Source organism: Anguilla anguilla, chromosome 3, assembly GCF_013347855.1.
Source record: "Anguilla anguilla isolate fAngAng1 chromosome 3, fAngAng1.pri, whole genome shotgun sequence".
NCBI classification, from domain to species: Eukaryota; Metazoa; Chordata; class Actinopteri; order Anguilliformes; family Anguillidae; genus Anguilla; species Anguilla anguilla.
Genome location: NC_049203.1, coordinates 31,294,640 through 31,313,667, shown reverse-complemented (window position 1 = coordinate 31,313,667; position 19,028 = coordinate 31,294,640). Strand labels below are relative to the sequence as shown.

Here is a 19,028-nt window from a genome sequence, read left to right as displayed (position 1 = left end):
CTGATCAACTTCAGGCATTTACAAGGTAGCACAAAGTTAATTGAAATACAGGTTTCATAAACTTCATAAATCACATCCAACTATTGACCTGAACATAAACAGACGGTAACGTCTGGGACAGCTCAAAATCACAGTCGGAAAACTCTCAGAACCGCTCATACTTAACAACCGTCAATGACGGGAACGAGCACCGATTTGCCTTCAACTAGGGGTTTTTGTTGCAGATCTCAAAAACTTGTCTGCAACTGGAAAATCGGGACAAAAATCGTGTAGTGTGAGCCAGGCATAATAGATGTTACATTTGTACAGTTTATGTACTTCACTCACTCAAAAATAGAACTGTGTTCGGAGGTTTTTAAAGTTTTAAAGGTGACAGTGCCTACCCATTGCATCTGTGGATCCAGAAACCTGTCCAAAACCCAACTTCACCAGAGATGGAAAAACATGCAGTGAGGCAGAATTTTTCAGCACTGACAGCAACTTGGCTGTGGCATGCTATGTAAATATGGCCCTAAGACCTTTGGCAAGACTGTCCAGTAAATGACACTGTTGGCTAACTAAAGGGTTCTGCAAGCTAGGAACGAAAGGTAGTCAGGACTGAGCAATGCAATGTATTTGTTGTGCATGATGAAATAAAATAGTTACAGCAAACATAAAGTATGTGTTAGGTATGTGTACCACAGTGTAAGGAAAATTTGTTACCCTGCTTTTCGCCTTAAATTGTAAAAGAAAATTGGTTATCCTGCTTGCAGCGCCGAAACTGTAAGGAAAATTTGTATAATTTATTTTAATAATCTACCTGTAATAACAAGGCCACGGATCAAATACCCACTTCCTGGTATATGTCCCGTGGTATTGAGCAGTATACCTGTGTCCTCAGAGCCCTGGTCCCTTTTTCTACTCTTCCCCCCTTAGGCATTGTTTCCTTGCAAGGGATTTTATTTTTATATTTTTATGTCTGGCTTAGTACTCAGTGGTCCCTTTGAGGCTTGGAATCTATTTATTAGAAACTCATATCTTGAAAGTTGTTACTCACTACACAATACTCAGAGGTTCCTTTAGGACAGTTTTAGAAACTCATATCCAGAAACTTGTTATCTGTCATGGCACTCAGAGGTTCCTTTACGACTAGGAATCTATTAGAAACTCATATCTTGAAACTTGTTACTCACTAAATAATACTCATAGGTTCCTTTAGGACTAGGAATCTAATTTTAGCAGAAGCTCATATCTTGAAACATGTTACTCACTACACAATACTCAGAGGTTCCTTTAGGACTGTTTTAGAAACTCATATCCTGAAACTTGTTATCTATCATGGCACTCAGAGGTTCCTTTAAGACTAAGAATCTATTAGAAACTCATATCCTGAAACTTGTTACTCACTACACAATACTCAGAGGTTCCTTTAGGACTGTTTTAGAAACTCATATCCTGAAACTTGTTATCTATAATGTCTCAGAGGTTCCTCTAAGACTAGGAATCTATTAGAAACTCATATCCTGAAACTTGTTATTTAACATGGTACTCAGAGGTACCTTTAAGACTATGAATCTGCTTTAGAAACTCAATCTTGAGACTTGTTACCTTACTAGCATTTATGCACCAACCCTTAGTGTTATTCATGAGGCTGCAAAAGGGTTCGGAAGGAAGATGCAGATGGACGGAAATATGAGGATTTAATAAAAACATGATCATCAGTTACGTTAATGACAAAATATGAAACCATTCATTACCTATAGCTGAACATAGAATCACATGCTTGCTACGGCAAATAAACATGAACATGTTCACTGACAAATACATAACTAAATGACTCCGTACGGCAATGACTATGGTACCAGAAGAACTGTTAAGCAGTGTCTCCCCGAATGCTTCTTTGAGCTTGCCTTAAATACAATGCTGAGCAAGCCTTCCATACCCACAGTTCCCTTTGTTTGCCCACATAAGGTCTGGATAGGAATAGGCACCAAAACCTCTTCTCCTCCAAGAACAGAGAAACCACAGAGTATACTCCTTTGTGATCTATTGATAGAAATAAGATTCTTTGTGCGACTGCGTGCAATCTTATGATTGTAACTATCTTCCAAGATACTTTTCTATGGAGTTCTAAGGTCATGGTTCCTCTGTTATCCAGACACTCATGTAGGTAAACCCCATTTTTGATATATCCTACTTCTGAGCACATTCCCACATTTATTCCACTGCCTCTTTCACTTACAGTTTCACATTCATATATTTCTTTAACTATTTCCCCTCTTTTACATTCTGTTCTACATTCATGCACATTTCTTGTGCAGTGGCACTGTCGATACATTGCAATGTTGTATTATTTATGTCCGTGTCCAGTCTTGTCCTGCTCTGTTGACCCCACCGCCTGGTTATTGTCCATAGCCTAGTATTCCAGGGGGTTATCTGCCTGTATGTTTGACCCCTCCGTCTGGTTTGCCCATGGCTTGGTCTTCCAGTTGCTGGTTGCCAAATATAACTTGTGGCATGTGTGGCTTCACCAGTCCTCAGCGGTGGTGAAAGTCCAGGAATGCCCAAAATTGCAACAGTGTGTCATGTTTCTACTTTTGTTTGTCAATGTGATATTAACGTTTCATCTTAAACCATCATAAGGGGTAAATTTATATGCTTTATAACGGACGGTTTGGATAGGTTTTTGTACCCCAAGATATCGCCCCTATACCGATGAAAAGATAGTAATTCCCACTTGAAAATGATGCAAAAGTGTGGTTCATGAGTCAAAATACTAGATTTTTGTAAAAATATATGATTATGCTATGTTTTAAAGCAATGCACAATTTAGATATTTTGGATGGATTTGGAGATGGGACACCAGGGTATACTGCTTACTTTTCGTTTCATAGATCTTTAGCAGTAACGCATATCTCCCTCAGATTTTGCACACTTGTTGTCAAGTGGTTTATGATCTAGGACATGCATAGTTGTATATATATGTGCAGGGATGGACAGTAACGAAGTACATTTACTTGAGTACAGTACTTAAGTACATTTTTCGAGTATCTGTACTTTACTTGAGTATTTATTTTTTTGGAAACTTATGACTTTTACTCCACTACATTTGAAAGATAAATATTGTACTTTTGACTCCACTACATTTCTATGAAGGTTGTCGTTACTCGTTACTTTGAAGCATAGCTTTGAAGTCAACTGAATATTTTTTTATTTTGTAAAATGCGATTGGCCACGCGCTGTGTTCCTCACAGTAGCCTGCTCCTAATACACTGTCGGTCAAGTTCAAAGTGCTTGCTTGTTGCACCTGTGGTTGAACAGTTCAATTGGAACTTGGCGGTGGTAATTACGGCGACGCCAGAAGATAAGGATGATTCTCCGCCGCCAGAGCCATATCTCAAGTCCATGTTGGAGATTTGTGAAATTCAAAAATATTCATATTGTTTTAAATGTTTGCTCTGCTTACCGCGCATGAACTACATCGCTGCATTCTGAAACAGCATGTCGAGGTATGTAAACGTTAGCTAACAGTAGCCCGTTTGCTAATTATGAAGCTGTCTGAGCTTGTAGTGGTTGCAGTTTTTATGCTAGGATTGGTCAGATGAAATTTTATGGAATTTGAGCGAAGGGTCATCCAACTGTTTCACATTTCAGGCAATGCTATCTATCATCAGGGGTTAAATTGGGTGTGGACGCAGGTGGACGCATGTGGACGGCGTCCACCCACCTTTGGTAAATAAATAAATAATTTTGACCGGCAGTTTTACAAATAACTATGACAATCCAGTCCATTTAGGCTCCAGTCCATGTGTCCCCATGTGTAGCCAGTTACTCGCTCAACCAATCAAAAATCGGAAGAAAAAAAAAATCAGGAGGAACAGTCGTTTATATAGGCAGCACAGAAAGAAAAATATTGTTGCTTGTCTTGATTGATTGGAAGCGGACGCGGTAGGTAGTTTCATTAACATGTAATTTCATCTATGCAACATTTTAAAGAGAGGTGAATAAACAGCCCCCATGAACGCCGGCTATTATTAATGGCAACTTTGATTGCTTAAGCAAAATCAGCAGGTTGCTGGTCAGCAGCTAAGCTAGGATTGAATATTTCCCATATACATAATGTTTTATTCAGCGGCGACTGGTGGTATATAATCAAGCGTGCCAACGATCGGATTAATCAAATAACAACATACCGTGTTAGGGGGATTAAATCATAAATTCAATTTATCCGTTAAAAATCTGTTTTAATCCCCAAGTAGTCTACACTTAACAAATAAGATACACCAGTCTTTTATCTACTATGTTAGCTCTCAGAATAACCAGCAAAAACAAAAACTGCACTTCAATTGTGTTTACAATCTAGCCTACGCATTGCAGATATTTGCCATGAATACGAGTGCGGAGAAAGAAGTGTATCCGCAAATAATGTTGATTAAAAATGTGCACAATTTTGTACTGCAAATGAAAATAAATGTAGGCTGTACGGCCTAGGCTACTTGCTAAAACTGACTATTTGGGGAGAGCTGGCTATATATGATAGTATTGAGTTGCCTTTTGTGGATTAATTGTATTGATAAAGTGAGGACAAGAGGAGGATGACCGATCATTTTTTTGGGTAAAAAACATTCTCAGCATTAATGACACTCAATAAACTTGAAATATATTATGTAAAAGCTTGTATCAATAGTATACATTCTTTTTAAGACATTGTTTTCCTTAATTACAATTATGTGCACAATACATTAAAGATACAACTATTTTGAGCTGAGACATTCACTGGTTTGTACCTTTTTTCACCCACCTCCCACCGGATCTCAGGGTCCACCCACCTCCCAAATCCCAATTTAACCCCTGTATATCATGTGTTGCTATCTAATTACAGTAAAAATGCATCTGTAAATGAGCTTCTGTAAATGCATCGTAGAAACAATACAACAGTGCGTTGGCATTAAAAATAAAATGTACTTTTGAATACTTAAGTATTTTTAAAAGCAAGTGCTCCAGTACTTTAACTCGAGTAAAAATTTGACTGAGCAATTTTCACTTGTAGTGGAGTAATATTTGACCAGGGGTATCTATACTTTGACTCAAGTAATGGAGTTGTGTACTGTCCACCACTGTATATGTGATCTCTCAGTATTTCATTTCAAGCTAAAGGAGAACAACTTTAGTTTTGCATTTTCCAGGATAATTGTATTTGTGCCACTTTATTTTGAATATAAACTCATCTAAGTTAGTACTGTAAATGTTAGAAGTGTCTTGCTTCATTTAATCCATTTTTCTGTTTCATTTAAGCCAAGTGTCTGTAATGCTCACATCTGGAGTGAAATAAAACTTTCCATAAATGGGTGAGGACTGGCTAGATTTCACATCTGCGCCAAGTGGATAAGAGATCAGACTAAATACACTGCATTTCCAGAAGTATGTGGACACGCCTTCCAATTAGTGGTTTCAGCTATTTCAGCCACACCCATTGCTAATAGGTGCATAAAATCAAGCATACAACCATGCAATCTCCAGAGACAAACACTGGCAGCAGAATGGGTCACACTGAAGAGCTCCGTGACTTTCAACGTGGCATTGTCATAGGATGCCATCTTTCCAAGTCAGTTCATCAAATTTCTGCCCTGCTGGAGCTGCCCCAGGCAAATGTAATTGCTGTTATTTTGAAGTGTAAATGTATAGGAGCAACAGCTCCGCCATGATGTGGTAGGCCACACAAGCTCACATAACGGGACTGACAAGTGCTGAAACTTATAGCATGTAAAATCATCTGTCCTTGGTTGTAACTCTAAAGTTCCACTGTAAAGTTCCAAAATGTTGTAACAAAATCTACTGGAAAGCCTTGAGAGTGGAGGCTGTTATGATAGCAAAGGGGGTCCAACTCCATATTAATGCCCATGGTTTTTTGAATGAGATGTTCAACAAGTACATATGGGTGTGATGTTCAGGTGTCCATGTACTTTTGGAAATGTAGTGTATGTTAACAAGGTCCATCTATGCTTCTTCACCCATATGTGTTCATTTGCATGATTGAATAATAAATATCACTGACAGAGAGGTCTCACAACTGTATATTAGTTAATTTCCACTGTCACAAAGACAAAGGAACTGCCCGTGTAACTTTGAGATGAAGTGGTTAGGAGGCAAAAGGCTGGAAAAGGTCATTAAAACACTAGCAAAACTTTGAACCTATGCTAAGGTACACAGGTTCAAAGTGGTGCTAAATGCATTGTAAAAAATGGAAAGATATAGCGCAGTCCAGACATTACCAAGATCAGGCCATCCTGCCAAACTGGACAACTAGACCAGAAGAGATTTTGTCAGAGAAGTGACCAAAAGGCCAGCGACAACACTGAAAGTTGAAACTGAAAGTCATTGCCTGAAACTGAAGAACAATCACTTCAAAGTTCAGTTCAAAGATTTGACCCCTTTGCAAAAGTGACTAGATGGAAGCCTCTTTTGAGAAAGTCCAACATTAAACTATGCCTGCAGTATGCCAAAGCCCTGTGACAGACCGTGCAATATTCTGGAAGATTTTGGTGATTGCATCATGCTATGGGATCACTTGTAGGAGGGACTGGGAAGCTTATTGCCATCAAGGGCAAGATGGATGGAGCCAAATAAAGGCTAATTCTTGAAGAGAACCTGTTGCATTCTGCAGGAGATCTGCATTTAGGGCGAAGATTTGTGTTTCAACAGGACAATGACCGAAAGTACATGGTAAAAACGACCTAGGTACAGCTTGAAAACAACTCATCATTCTGGAATGGCCCAGCCAAAGACTTAAATTCCATTGAAAATCTGTGATATTGCCTGAAAATTGCAGCCAACTCAATCCAACTTGGCAGAGTTGGAGCATATTTTCCTGTAAGAATGGCAAAAAATTCAAAAATTTGAATCTGCAAAGCTCATACTGACATGTCGGAGAAGACCATCATTGCTGCCATGGACCTATTTACTAGTAGTGTGTTGCTTGTGAATGATTTGACCTTTTTGGAAAAAAATGTTTTTGGTGAACAAATCGTACTGACTCACCTCCATGTAAAGATTTGTTCATTTGCATCAGCTCACAGTAAGTTGCGAACTTACCATTTGCTGAAGCTGCAGCTACTCCTATTTAACTATTTTCATCATTGGGCTGTGTATTAGCAATTATCCAAAGACAGCATTAATTCACTTGAGCGGGGTGTGCTCTCCGAGCTCTTCCCGTCTGTGAGATCAAAATAGCAACAGTCCCTGAGGCAAGTGGTTCTAAACTAGCTAACTAAATAATGTTTTTTGCTATGTTGGCACATTTGTATTACAGGATATGTATGTATGCAAGCAAATAAACATATGGCAAAGTGTTTATTTAAGGTTGCTTTATTAATAGTGTCTTTGTTAAATAGCTGTCAGGTGATTTTGAGCCCCTATTAAATCAATGTTATTTGGCTACAAAGCTAGCAGCTAACAGAGAATAAGCTACGTGTACTGCAAATAGGAGGGAGTGAGCCTGACATGTACACCAATTTATTACATAACTTGTGGTGAGAAACTCAGCGGACATGCGTCAAAAAAATTCAAACTATCTGCCATGGTTCTGTATTTTCTGTTTCTGTTTTTCCTTTTTGGGCCGCCAGAGGGTGGCACTTCAGTTTTGCAGTTCTGTTTGTTTTTTCCCTCATGGCTTTTCCCGGTGTTTAACTGTATTATTCTTTTCAATTATTCAATTATTGTTTTTTGGTTGTGTCTTGTTATCCCTTCCCTCCCTGGTCTAATTGTGCCTTGAGTTCACCTGTGGCTTGCTATCATCTTGTTTATTTAAGTTCTTTGTTTCCCTGACTCGGGTGCTGGTTCCTTGTGTTTCTGATTGTGTTTCTTCCTGTGAATTTCTGCCAGTGTGTTTCTGACTCTCCGTTTCTGTCTGTGAGTTCTGCCCTGCCCAAGTTTTGCTTTCCTCGTGTTTTTTGGTTTTTGAAAATTCTGCTGTTTTTTGTTTCTGAAGAACTTTTTGTGTTTTTGGAAGTGCCCTGCATGACCTTGTTTTTGTTCCGTTTTCTGTTACCTGCATTAGATTAAAGTCTTTGGTTGGATTTGCCTTTTTGTAGTTCCTGGTGTTTTTTCCTTACTCTGCATTTCGGTTCTGGTCCCCGTACCCTGACACTATCCCTTTAAATGCATTATCTTAAGGATTGCACACCAGAGGTTGTCACTAATGGGCACAAAGTTCCTAGCTGGGACACCACTCTGACCACTGGTGACTTACCTGCTCAAGTGCAAAGATGTGCTGGTTGAAGTAGAACTGGATCTGCTCATTGGCAATGTTGATGCACAGCTGCTCAAAGGAGTTCTTCTTGAAGTTCTCAAAACCAAAGATGTCCAGGATGCCCACATTCATCCCACTGTCTGCAACACTAAAGGGCAAATCAGAGAGCAAACGTTTTCTGTGTGATAATGAAGTTATAGTGGTTCTGAGAATGGTACCTTAAGCATGTATGTGTGTATGTATGTGTATATTATATATATATATATATATATATATATATATATATATATATATAGTGAACCAGTGCTGGGGGTGGCCACTGCTCACGTGGAGAACAGGCATGAAAAACAAGAAGCGTTGTCTTACCACCTCTTATTGTTCCCAAACAAAAATCATCAAGAACAAAACAAATGGCCAAACTGGCAACCAAAAATACAAAGAAAAGTACACATCCACCACACCAGGCATTCCCCAGCTCCCAAACACCTCTCCTCTAGGCCTGGGAGCCTGAAATAAAACGTTTGTGAACCGTTGGAATTACCTGAGCTTCATCTAAGTCACAATAATAGACAATAAAACACAATCTCCTTAAACTGATAACAACCAAATAATGGTACTTCTTGTCAATACTGAATGCATCATTTAAACATTCACAGTATAGGTTGGAAAAAGTATGTGAACCTATAGGCTAATGACTTCTCCAAAAGCTATCTGAAGTCTGGTATTCTAATCAATGAGAATGGTTTGGGATGTGGGTTGGAGTTGCCCAGCCCTATAAAAAAGGCACATAAAGTTGGGTAATGGACAGAGTCTGCCGTTCTCAAATAACATCTGTTAATGTTAACCATGCCCTAAGCAAACCAATTTTCAGAGTACCTTGAAGAAGAATTATAGAGATGCATAAAGCTGGAAAGGGCTACAAAGGCATAAAGGCCTGGGTGTTCATCGGTCCACAATAAGACAAGTTATCTTTACTTTCCGTAAGAGAGGGCATCCTGCAAAGATAATGGCAAGAGCATTGCATGCAATGCTGAAGCAGGTCAAAAAGAACCCTAGGGTAACAGTAAAGGACCTGAAGAAATCTCTTGAACTTTCTGAAGACTATGTTCATGTGTCCAGTATAATAAATACACTAAACAAAAATGATATTCATGGGAGGGCACCACAGAGAAAACCACTGCTCGCCAAAAAAAACATTGCTGCACATCTCAAGTTGGCAAAATACCACCTGGATGTCCCACAATGCTTCTGGGACAAGGTTCTATGGACAGATGAGACAAACAAATTTAGCAGAAATGCACAACACTATCTTTGGAGAGAAAATCACTGCTCACCAAAACAAAAAATTCCAAGTGTGTAGCATGGTTGAGGGAACATCGTGGTTTGGGACTGCTTTGCTGCCTCAGGGCCTGACCAGCTTTTAGTCATTGAGGGAACATGGAATTGTTCCCTCAATTGAATTGAATTGAATCAAGACATTTTACAGGAGAATGTCAGGGTAGCGGTCCATCACCTGAAGCTAGAAGTTGGGCGATGCCACAAGACAATGACTGAAAGCACATGAGTAAATCAATAACAGAATGCTTAAAACATAAGAAAATTAAAGTCTTGGAATGGCTAAGTCAGAGGACGTTCATTGAAGAAATTCAAGAAATATCAATGAACTGAAGTAGTTTTGTAAGGAGAAATGGTCTAAAATTCCTCCTAATCATTGTGCAAGTGTCATGGTTCTGTGTTTTCCTGTCTGTGTTTCCCTTGTTGGGCCGCCAGATGGCGGCACTTCTGTTTTGTGTCCTGCTCCCCCCTGTTAATTGTATGATTGTTTCCAATTGTCTCGTTATTCTATCATTGTTCCCACCTGTGTCTTGTTATCCCCTCCTTTTCTGGGTTGATTGTATTTTGAGTTCACCTGTGTCTTGTTACCCCCTGTCTATTTAAGTTCTTTGTTCCCTTGACTCGGGTGCTGGTTCCTCGTGTTTGTTCCTGACTTGTGTTTGTTTGAAATGCCCTTGTGCTCTGCCTGCCTGTGTTCTACCCTGACCGTGTTCTGCCCTGCCTGTGTTTGTGAGTTCCTCTTGTTTTCTGTTTTATTTAGATATTTTTTGAGTTTGTGTTTTTGCCCATCGTGGCCTTTTCTGTTCCCTGTTTGTTTGCCTTTTTGTCAGTAAAGTCTTTTGTTCCCCTCCCATTTTGGATTTGTGTTTTTTTCCCTCTGCTTTTGGGTCCTTACCCCCCAGGAGTCCTGACAGCAAGTCTGATCGCCAGCTATAGGAAATACTTCTTGGAACCCTAAAGGGTTCACATATTTTTCCAGCCTGAAAAGTGAATTTTTCAATAATGTGTTCAATAAAGACATGGAAAATACAACTGATTTTGTGATATTAAGCAGTGTGTGTTTGTCTATCATTGTGACTTAGATGAAGATCAGACCACATTTAATGACCAATTAATTCAGAAACCCAGGTAATTCCAAAGGGTTGACAAACTTTTTCTTACAACTGTATATCCATGCCATATTGAGCAGACGTGCCCCATTGAAAAGTGTTAGATTTTTGAGTGACAGAACATGACAGACAGAATTGATAACCTATGAGCTTTGGGATACCAGGAAATTAACCAGCCTACCTATACAAGATACACTACATTTTCAAAAGTATGTGGACTCCCTTCTAATGAGCGGTTTCGGTGACGCATGGCTAACGGGTGCATAAAATTAAGCATACAGCCATGCAATCTACATAGACAAATATTGGCAGTAGAATGGTCATACTGAAGAGCCCAGTGCATTGTCATAGGATGCCACCTTTCCAACAAGTCATTTCTGTAAATTTCTGCCCTGCTAGAGCTACAACCGTCAACTGTAAGTGCAGTGAAGTGGAAATGTCTAGGTGCAACAACAGCTTAGCTGCGAAGCAGTAGGCCACACAAGCTCACAGAATGGGACCACTGAGTGCTTACGTACAAATAGTACGTCCTCAGTTGCAACGCTCACTACCGAGTTCCAGACTCGTCAACACAAGAACTTTTGGTCCAGAGTTTCATGAAATGGGTTTCCATGGCCGAGCAGCCACACACAAGTGTAAGATAACCACGTGCAATACCAAGTGTCGGCTTGAGTGGTGTATAGCACACCACCATTGGACTCAGTGCTCTGGAGCAGTGTAAATGCATTCTCTGGAGTGATGAATTACACCACTATCTGGCAGTCTGATGGGTTTTGCGAATACCAGGAGAACACTACCTGCCAGAATGCATAGTGTCAACTGTAGTGTTTGGTGGAGGATAACTAATGGTTTGGGGAAGGCCCCTATGTTCCTGTGAAGGGAAATCTTAATGCTACAGCATACAATGACATTCTAGAAAATTGTGTGCTTCCAACTTCTTGGAAACAGTTTGGGGAAGGCCCTTTCCTGTTTCAGCATGACAATGCCCCCATGCACAAAGTAAGGTCTATAAAGAAATTGCTTGTCAAGTTTAGTATGGAAGAACTTCAAACATCTTTGAATTTGAACACGGACTGTGAGCCAGGCCTTATCAGCCAACATCAATGCCAAACCACACTGATGCTCTTGTGGCTGAATGGAAGCGAATCCCCGCAGACATGTTGCAAATGGCTTCCCAGAAGAGTGAAGGCTGTTATCGCTGCAAAGGGGGGTCCAACTCCATATTAATGTCCTTGGTTTTAGAATGAGGTGTTCAATAAGTGCATATGGGTGTGATGTTTGGTTTTCCAAATTCATTTTGCCATGTAGTGCATGTGGATATATGATAGTGTGGTTGTTTTTGACATCCCATTTTATTGCAAAAAAAAGAGATCAGTGCAAAAAAATGAAAGAAAATTCTACCTGGCAACAGATGTCACTTGCAAAACAGACATTAACCAGCTTCACTCTATTTGCCATACCCAGTTGATGTGTTTGTGATTCTGAAAAATGTCTGTTCCCTCAATGAAATTGAAAAACCAGTGAGAGAAATCTTTGTTAAAAAAAAAATGCCTGTCATGGTGTTCGAGTGGAACTGTATTAGAATTAGTATAATTCACAGAAGTGTCTCATGTCATATCTTGCCTTTCTTAATGGAAGGGATTTGGGGTGAGTTGGACTGGGGAACAATGGGTCTCACCAGATGTTATTATCAGGTTGCAGCAGGGCATTTATGCGGTTGACAATCCAGCTGAAAAGGCGCCCATACAGGGCCTTGGACATAGCATCGCGCACATCAGTGGCTTTGTCCACGGTGTTGCTGCGGATAATGGTCTCACCCCGTGTCACCACACAGTGGGACGTCAGTGCCTCCTGCAGCTCCTCTGAGCCGATGCTGAGGAGAGCAGCAGCTGAGAAAGACAACCATCACACACAACATGTTAACAATGACATATCATAGTATGCAAATCATTATTCTCACCATATTCTTATTCTCATCATAAATCATTACAAATGCAACATCACAAATACTGTCATTAACATACTTTCATGCCATCAAGCATACCATCATTCACAGAGCACATCACCCCTGACAAAAAAATCATGTGTTCAAATATCACATGAACACCCAACATGTGAAAAGTACATGTGAACTATAAAAATAATGCCACTTATAGATCATTTCACAGCCTACGTCATTAAAAACATGTGCATGCATGTTGACAATGAAAGTACAGCTTTGCTATTAAGTAAACCGGTATGACTGGGAAGGAGTTGGTTCATACAACATCTTTTTTTTGTGGGGAGAGGAACATCTGGACTTGTTACAGTCTGTTCGATCCAAACAGCGCTATCAGTCGATGTCACATCACCACGTAGCCTAAAGTTAAAGTTGAATTAAATATATCTGGTCTGTGTTGAACAAATACAATCAATTGTTTAATTAATAGTCTACTGAGAACTCAGCTTGCAGATTTGATCACTTTGGTCCATCACATCTTGCATTTAACAACATGAAACATGCATTTGGCTTACTAAAATGATAAAACAGGGCTGGGCTACTGTGTGTCCATTTTTATTTCAAAGTTTGTTTTCTTGCAACATGTTGTACATTTCTGGGCAGCATGGTGGTGCAGTGGGTAGCACTGTCGCCACACAAGTCCTGGGTTTGAATCTGGCCTGGGCCTTTCTTTGTGGAGCTTGCATGTTCTCCCCGTGTCTGTGCGGGTTTCCTCCAGGTACTCCGGTTTCCTCCCACAGTTCAAAGACATGCAGGTAGGCTTTTGGAGACTCTAAATTTTGCCCATAGGTATGAGTGTGTGAATGAATGATGTGTCCCCCCTGCAATAGATTGGCGGCTTGTCCTGTATACCTGCCTCTCGCCCAATACAGGCTGGGATAGACTCCAGCACCCCCCACGACCCTGCACAGGATAAGCAGGTATAGATAATGGATGGAAGGATTATAATTGTAGAAAACGAAATATAGCTGTATGTTCAGGCTCAGAAACTGCACTCTGCAGTTTGTGTTTGTTTTCGCATGAAAAAATTGTAGTTAACATTTGAAAAAGTCAGTCCTATGTGGAAAATATGGAATTTAATGTGATATCATTTCACATTTTGCTTTTGCATGTGTAAATTTTCATTCTCAAGTGAAAAAAGCCAATCACATCTGAAAATATCTAGTTCACATGCAACATTTTCTTTCCACAATATTTTAATTTTATATTTAATTTTACATGATTTTTTCCTAAGGACCACAAACATCAGATCACAGACACAATCACCAATTACAGCAATATAGCGCACACCATCACCCACACTCTAGATCCCAGCTATATAGATTGTAGCCCTCTCGCACAGCATTAACTATTTACACTTTACAGTATCCAATACATTGTTTCCCACATTTCACAAAATGGAGGGTCAGTGGGTGCCTGTTTCTCAATATGCTAAAAGCTTTTCAGGCTTAATGGAATCATTTAGTGGTGTTATCTGTTCAGCCCATTTTAAACAAGTATAGCAAATGTGTCTTACCATTCTCTAAAGCTTCAGAATTAGGCACTTCACTTTTATCAGTCTGGTGTTGAGATGTAAGGACAGAAAATTCAATATTCCCAGTGTTCAAGATGGCAGAAAGGATTTGGTACACTGAATTTACCTCCTGTGAAATAAAAATGACAGAGAACAAAAACAGAATACAGATACTGCAATTTAGTGACTTTGGTTTAAAGTCTTAAAAGTTTATCTTTTACTCGAACACTGTGTCAGATTCATATGCTCTGACTCAGTCACTGTTCAAAGGCTCCTCAGTGGGCCTGAAAAGATTCTAAACCTTATACAAACACCAGAAGCAGCATGTGTGACTTTGTCAGACAAGAATAATAATAATTAAAGCCGCAAGCGGCGTTGGGAGGGGTCCAAGCATTGGCACCATCGTGCCCCCTATGGAGCGATTTTAAAATGGCTCTGTCCTCATGATCATACACTTTCACCCAACATATCTACTGAATATCTTGATGATTGTATAAAAAATTGATGATGGCCAATTTTGTGGTAAATTTTGTGGTTTTGTGGCGGATGACTTAGTTGCGTCGCCATGGATGTGCCCTGGCCGTTTCCCGTAAAGGCCTTTACTATGTCGTAACACTTAGATAGTTAGTTAAAGGCGTTAGTGAAACTGTGTGTGGGGATTGGGGTTTAACTGCCCCGTATTGTTGAGCTAATTTCGAGGAGCTTCACCTGGTGCTATTTAAGTGGTGTTCATCTGTGGTTCAACAGTGTGCATCTGATTGTGTCGTCGCTTCTGCCGTCCCCCGCGATTCAGATAAGCGTATCATAACTTAATTTGTTTCTGCTGTTGCTAGTTAGCGAACATAGTTGTGTGTAATTTAGGTAGCCTAATCTTTTTAAAACTTGTCTCAACTGTTGCTAGTCAGCAAGCTTAGTTGGGCGTTAGCTGAGAATATCTGTAGTTGACTTGCTGTTGTTAGTTAGTTAAAGGCGTTAGTGAAACTGTGTGTGGGGATTGGGGTTTAACTGCCCCGTATTGTTGAGCTAATTTCGAGGAGCTTCACCTGGTGCTTATCTGCCCTAATGAAGCTAATGCAAGCACGTAATTGTCACCCAGTATTTATAGTTCCAGCAGAGGCTGCCATAGGCAGCCTCGTCATCAGTTTATCATGTTTTTAAACCCCATTCCCTTGTGCGCGCTGCCTCGCCCCAAATGGTCTGTTCACCGCAGGCGTAATTTAACCAACTTGATCTACCCACCCTTATCCACACCTCAGGAATTCACTGTCACAGGTGGATTATGGAACTGCCAGTCAGCCGTCCAGAAAGCTGACTTCATTACTGCCTTTGCCAAGACGAAGTCTCTTGACTTCCTGGCTCTCACGGAAACCTGGATCACTCCCGATAACACCGCCACCCCAGCTGCACTGTCTGCGGGATACTCCTTCTCGCACACCCCCAGGGCCTCTGGCCGAGGCGGGGGTACCGGTCTACTCATTTCCTTGTCCTGGAAGTTCTGTGTCCTCCCCAGTCCTAACCCTACTTTCTCCTCCTTTGAATTTCACGCGATTACTGTTACTCATCCCTCTACATTTCACGTTATTGTTCTGTACCGCCCTCCAGGTCCACTCGGCTCATTTCTGGACGAGCTGGACACTCTCCTGAGCTCTCTCCCTGAGGATGGCACTCCTGCTATTCTACTGGGAGACTTCAACCTCCCACCAGAAACCTCCCAACTGTCCAGGGTTGCCTCACTCCTGCAGTCTTTCGCCCTATCCCTGTCCTCCTCCCCCCCCACACACAAGGCTGGTAACCAACTAGACCTTGTATTCACCAGAGGCTGCTCCATTCCCCAACTTGCAGTGACTCCCCTCCATGTCTCAGACCACTTCTTTCTTTCTTTCTCCCTCTCCTATTTACTCCCCCTCAATTCATCCAATAGCTCACCCACAGTAACTTTCAGGAGAAATCTCCCTACTCTGTCACAATCCTCCCTCGTCTCCACTGCTCTGTCCACACTTCCCCCTCCTGCGTCTTTCTCTAACCTGCCAGTTGACCTTGCCACCTCCACCCTCAACTCCTGCCTCTCTCAGTCCCTCGACTCACTTTGTCCTCTTGTCTCCAAACCAGCACGCTCCTCACCCCCCTGCCCATGGCTGACCGAGTCACTACGCTCCAGCAGAACATCACTGCGGGCTGCAGAGAGAAAGTGGAGAAAATCCCGATCCTCTGATGACCTGACTGCATACCATACCCTGCTGGCGACTTTTACATCTGCCCTCACGTCTGCAAAAGCCTCTTTTTTCCAATCCAAGATCAGCGCATGTGTCTCTAATCCACGTAAACTATTCTCCACCTTCTCTTCCCTCCTCATTCCTCCTCCACCCCCACCTCCCTCTTCCCTCTCCGCAGATGACTTTCTGGCCGCCTTTGAAGGAAAGGTGGCTACAATCCGGAACTCCTTCACCCATCCAGTGAGCCCCCCAACCCCCCAGGACAACCCCACAGCCACACTGACCTCCTTTGAAATGCTGGAGGACTCCGATGTATTACAACTGATCACCTCTCATCGCGCAACCACCTGTCCACTTGACCCCATCCCATCTAAAGTTCTCCAATCTATCTCCAGCGAGCTCCTTCCCTATCTGTCTTCCATTATTAATTCCTCTCTCTCCTCTGGTCATGTTCCCTCTGTTTTTAAGACGGCTCGTGTTACCCCACTACTCAAAAAACCCACCTTAGACCCCTCCGATGTAGCAAATTATCGACCCGTATCCCTTCTACCCTTTCTGTCCAAAACCCTCGAACGAGCAGTTCTTAAACAATTAACCTCTTTTCTCCATCAGAACAACCTGCTAGACCCTCTCCAGTCTGGCTTCCGATCTGGGCACTCAACAGAGACTGCACTCCTAGCTGTGACGGAGGCACTTGCCACTGCAAGAGCCTCACGCCTTTCCTCTGTCCTGATCCTTCTTGACCTGTCTGCAGCTTTTGACACGGTCAACCATAAAATACTCCTCTCCACCTTGGCTGGGATGGGAATTGCCGGGACTGCCCTGTCTTGGTTCGCTTCCTATCTTGCAGATAGGACCTACCAGGTCACCTGGAAGGGGTCTGCCTCTGCTTCTCATCCACTTGTTACGGGAGTGCCGCAGGGATCTGTACTGGGTCCTCTGCTGTTCTCCTTATACACCAGATCTCTTGGTTCAGTCATTAATTCACATGGTTTTTCCTATCATTGTTATGCAGATGACACACAACTCTTCTTTTCTTTCCCCCCCTCGGCCACACTGGTCAATGATAAGATCTCTTCCTGCCTGGCTGACATCTCCACCTGGATGGCCAGCCACCATCTGAAGCTCAACCTCAACAAAACTGAGCTGCTCTTCTTCCCGCACAAGACCTCCTTGCTTCGTGAACTCTCAATCACGGTTGATGGCACCACAGTGACTGCCTCTCACTCTGCCAAGAGCTTGGGGGTGGTCCTGGATGACCAACTGGACCTCAAGGAGCACATCAAGGCAACATCAAGGTCCTGCAGATTCCTCCTATACAACATCAGGAGGATTCGACCATACCTGACGACGCACTCCACCCAGCTGCTCGTCCAGGCTACGGTGACCTCTCGCCTTGATTACTGCAACTCTCTCCTTGCAAACCTGCCAGCTTGTGCCATACAGCCACTACAGATGATCCAGAATGCCGCTGCCCGGCTCATCTACAACCTCCCCAAATTCTCCCACGTCACTCCTCTGCTGCGATCACTTCACTGGCTACCGGTCGCTGCCAGGATCCGATTCAAAGCCCTGACCCTTGCCTACACTGCCGCCAACAGGACAGCCCCCATCTACTTGCAGGACATGACTCAATTCTATGTGCCTGCTCGACCACTCCGCTCTGCAGCAGCAGGGCGTCTTGTAACCCCTCCCACCCGCCCAAAGGGATCACAGAGCTTCTCCACCCTAGCTCCCCAGTGGTGGAACGAACTCCCCGTCCCTCTCCGAACCTCCCCCTCACTATCCATCTTCCGCCGTGGCCTGAAGACTCATCTCTTCAGACTATACCTAGAATAACCACCACCATGCTGTTTATATATATTAAAAAAAAAAAAAAAAAAAAAAACCCTTTTTTCCTTGTCACTTGTTACATGTTGCCCCATCCCTGCACTTCTTGGTAAATTGTATTTGTCCTAATACTCTAGCTTAATCTTCTGCCTAGTCTGGCTTTGCAGATGTTAGACCAGGATAGTGTTCATTGTTCTCAGCTAGAAATAGTTGTACAAAATAAGTAATTGTACCTTACTGAACCCGTGTTCAGCAGTTGTCTACGATCATGAAAATGCACTTCTTGTACGTCGCTTTGGATAAAAGCGTCTGCCAAATGAATGTAATGTAATGTAGATGGCATGTCGTAACACTTAGATGGCCCAGCGTGTATGTACAGCTGCAGCGTTTCTAAAAACTAAAAAAACTAAAAAAATGCCACAACTAAAAAAAGCGTCACACTAGTGTTGTCACGATACCTAAATTTTGACTTTGATACCGATACCAGGTTTAGTATCACGATGCTCGATACTGAAGCGATACTGATTCAATACTCGGTACCTAACGATACTGAAATTACCTTAATAGATCAGAAACGTAATGTCCACAAGGGTTGACCTCATTTTCGAATTCATGGTTTATTAACAACCTGGTTCATTAACAACCTTTAAGTTGAAGCCTCTTCAACATATTAATATGCATAGGCCTATAGTGTTACAACACTGAACAATAGAAAAATATGTTAAATATATTTCAAAAATTAAACAGTTGTAAACTAAATAATATTTAAAACAGGTCTTTCACCTTTAAATAGATCTAAAAA

At 41.7% G+C, this 19,028-nt stretch overlaps 1 protein-coding gene across 1 annotated transcript in view; it reads right to left on the bottom strand.

Annotated features, from left to right (window-relative positions):
- Positions 1-19,028, bottom strand: part of myo3b (myosin IIIB) — a 358,080-nt gene that overhangs the window by 197,055 nt on the left and 141,997 nt on the right. Inside the window, exons 10-12 of the mRNA XM_035410289.1 lie at positions 14,187-14,313; positions 12,350-12,560; positions 8,228-8,375 (exon numbers count right to left, since the gene is read on the bottom strand). Coding sequence (XP_035266180.1) covers positions 8,228-8,375; positions 12,350-12,560; positions 14,187-14,313 — 486 coding nt within the window. The remainder of the gene's footprint in view (positions 1-8,227; positions 8,376-12,349; positions 12,561-14,186; positions 14,314-19,028) is intronic.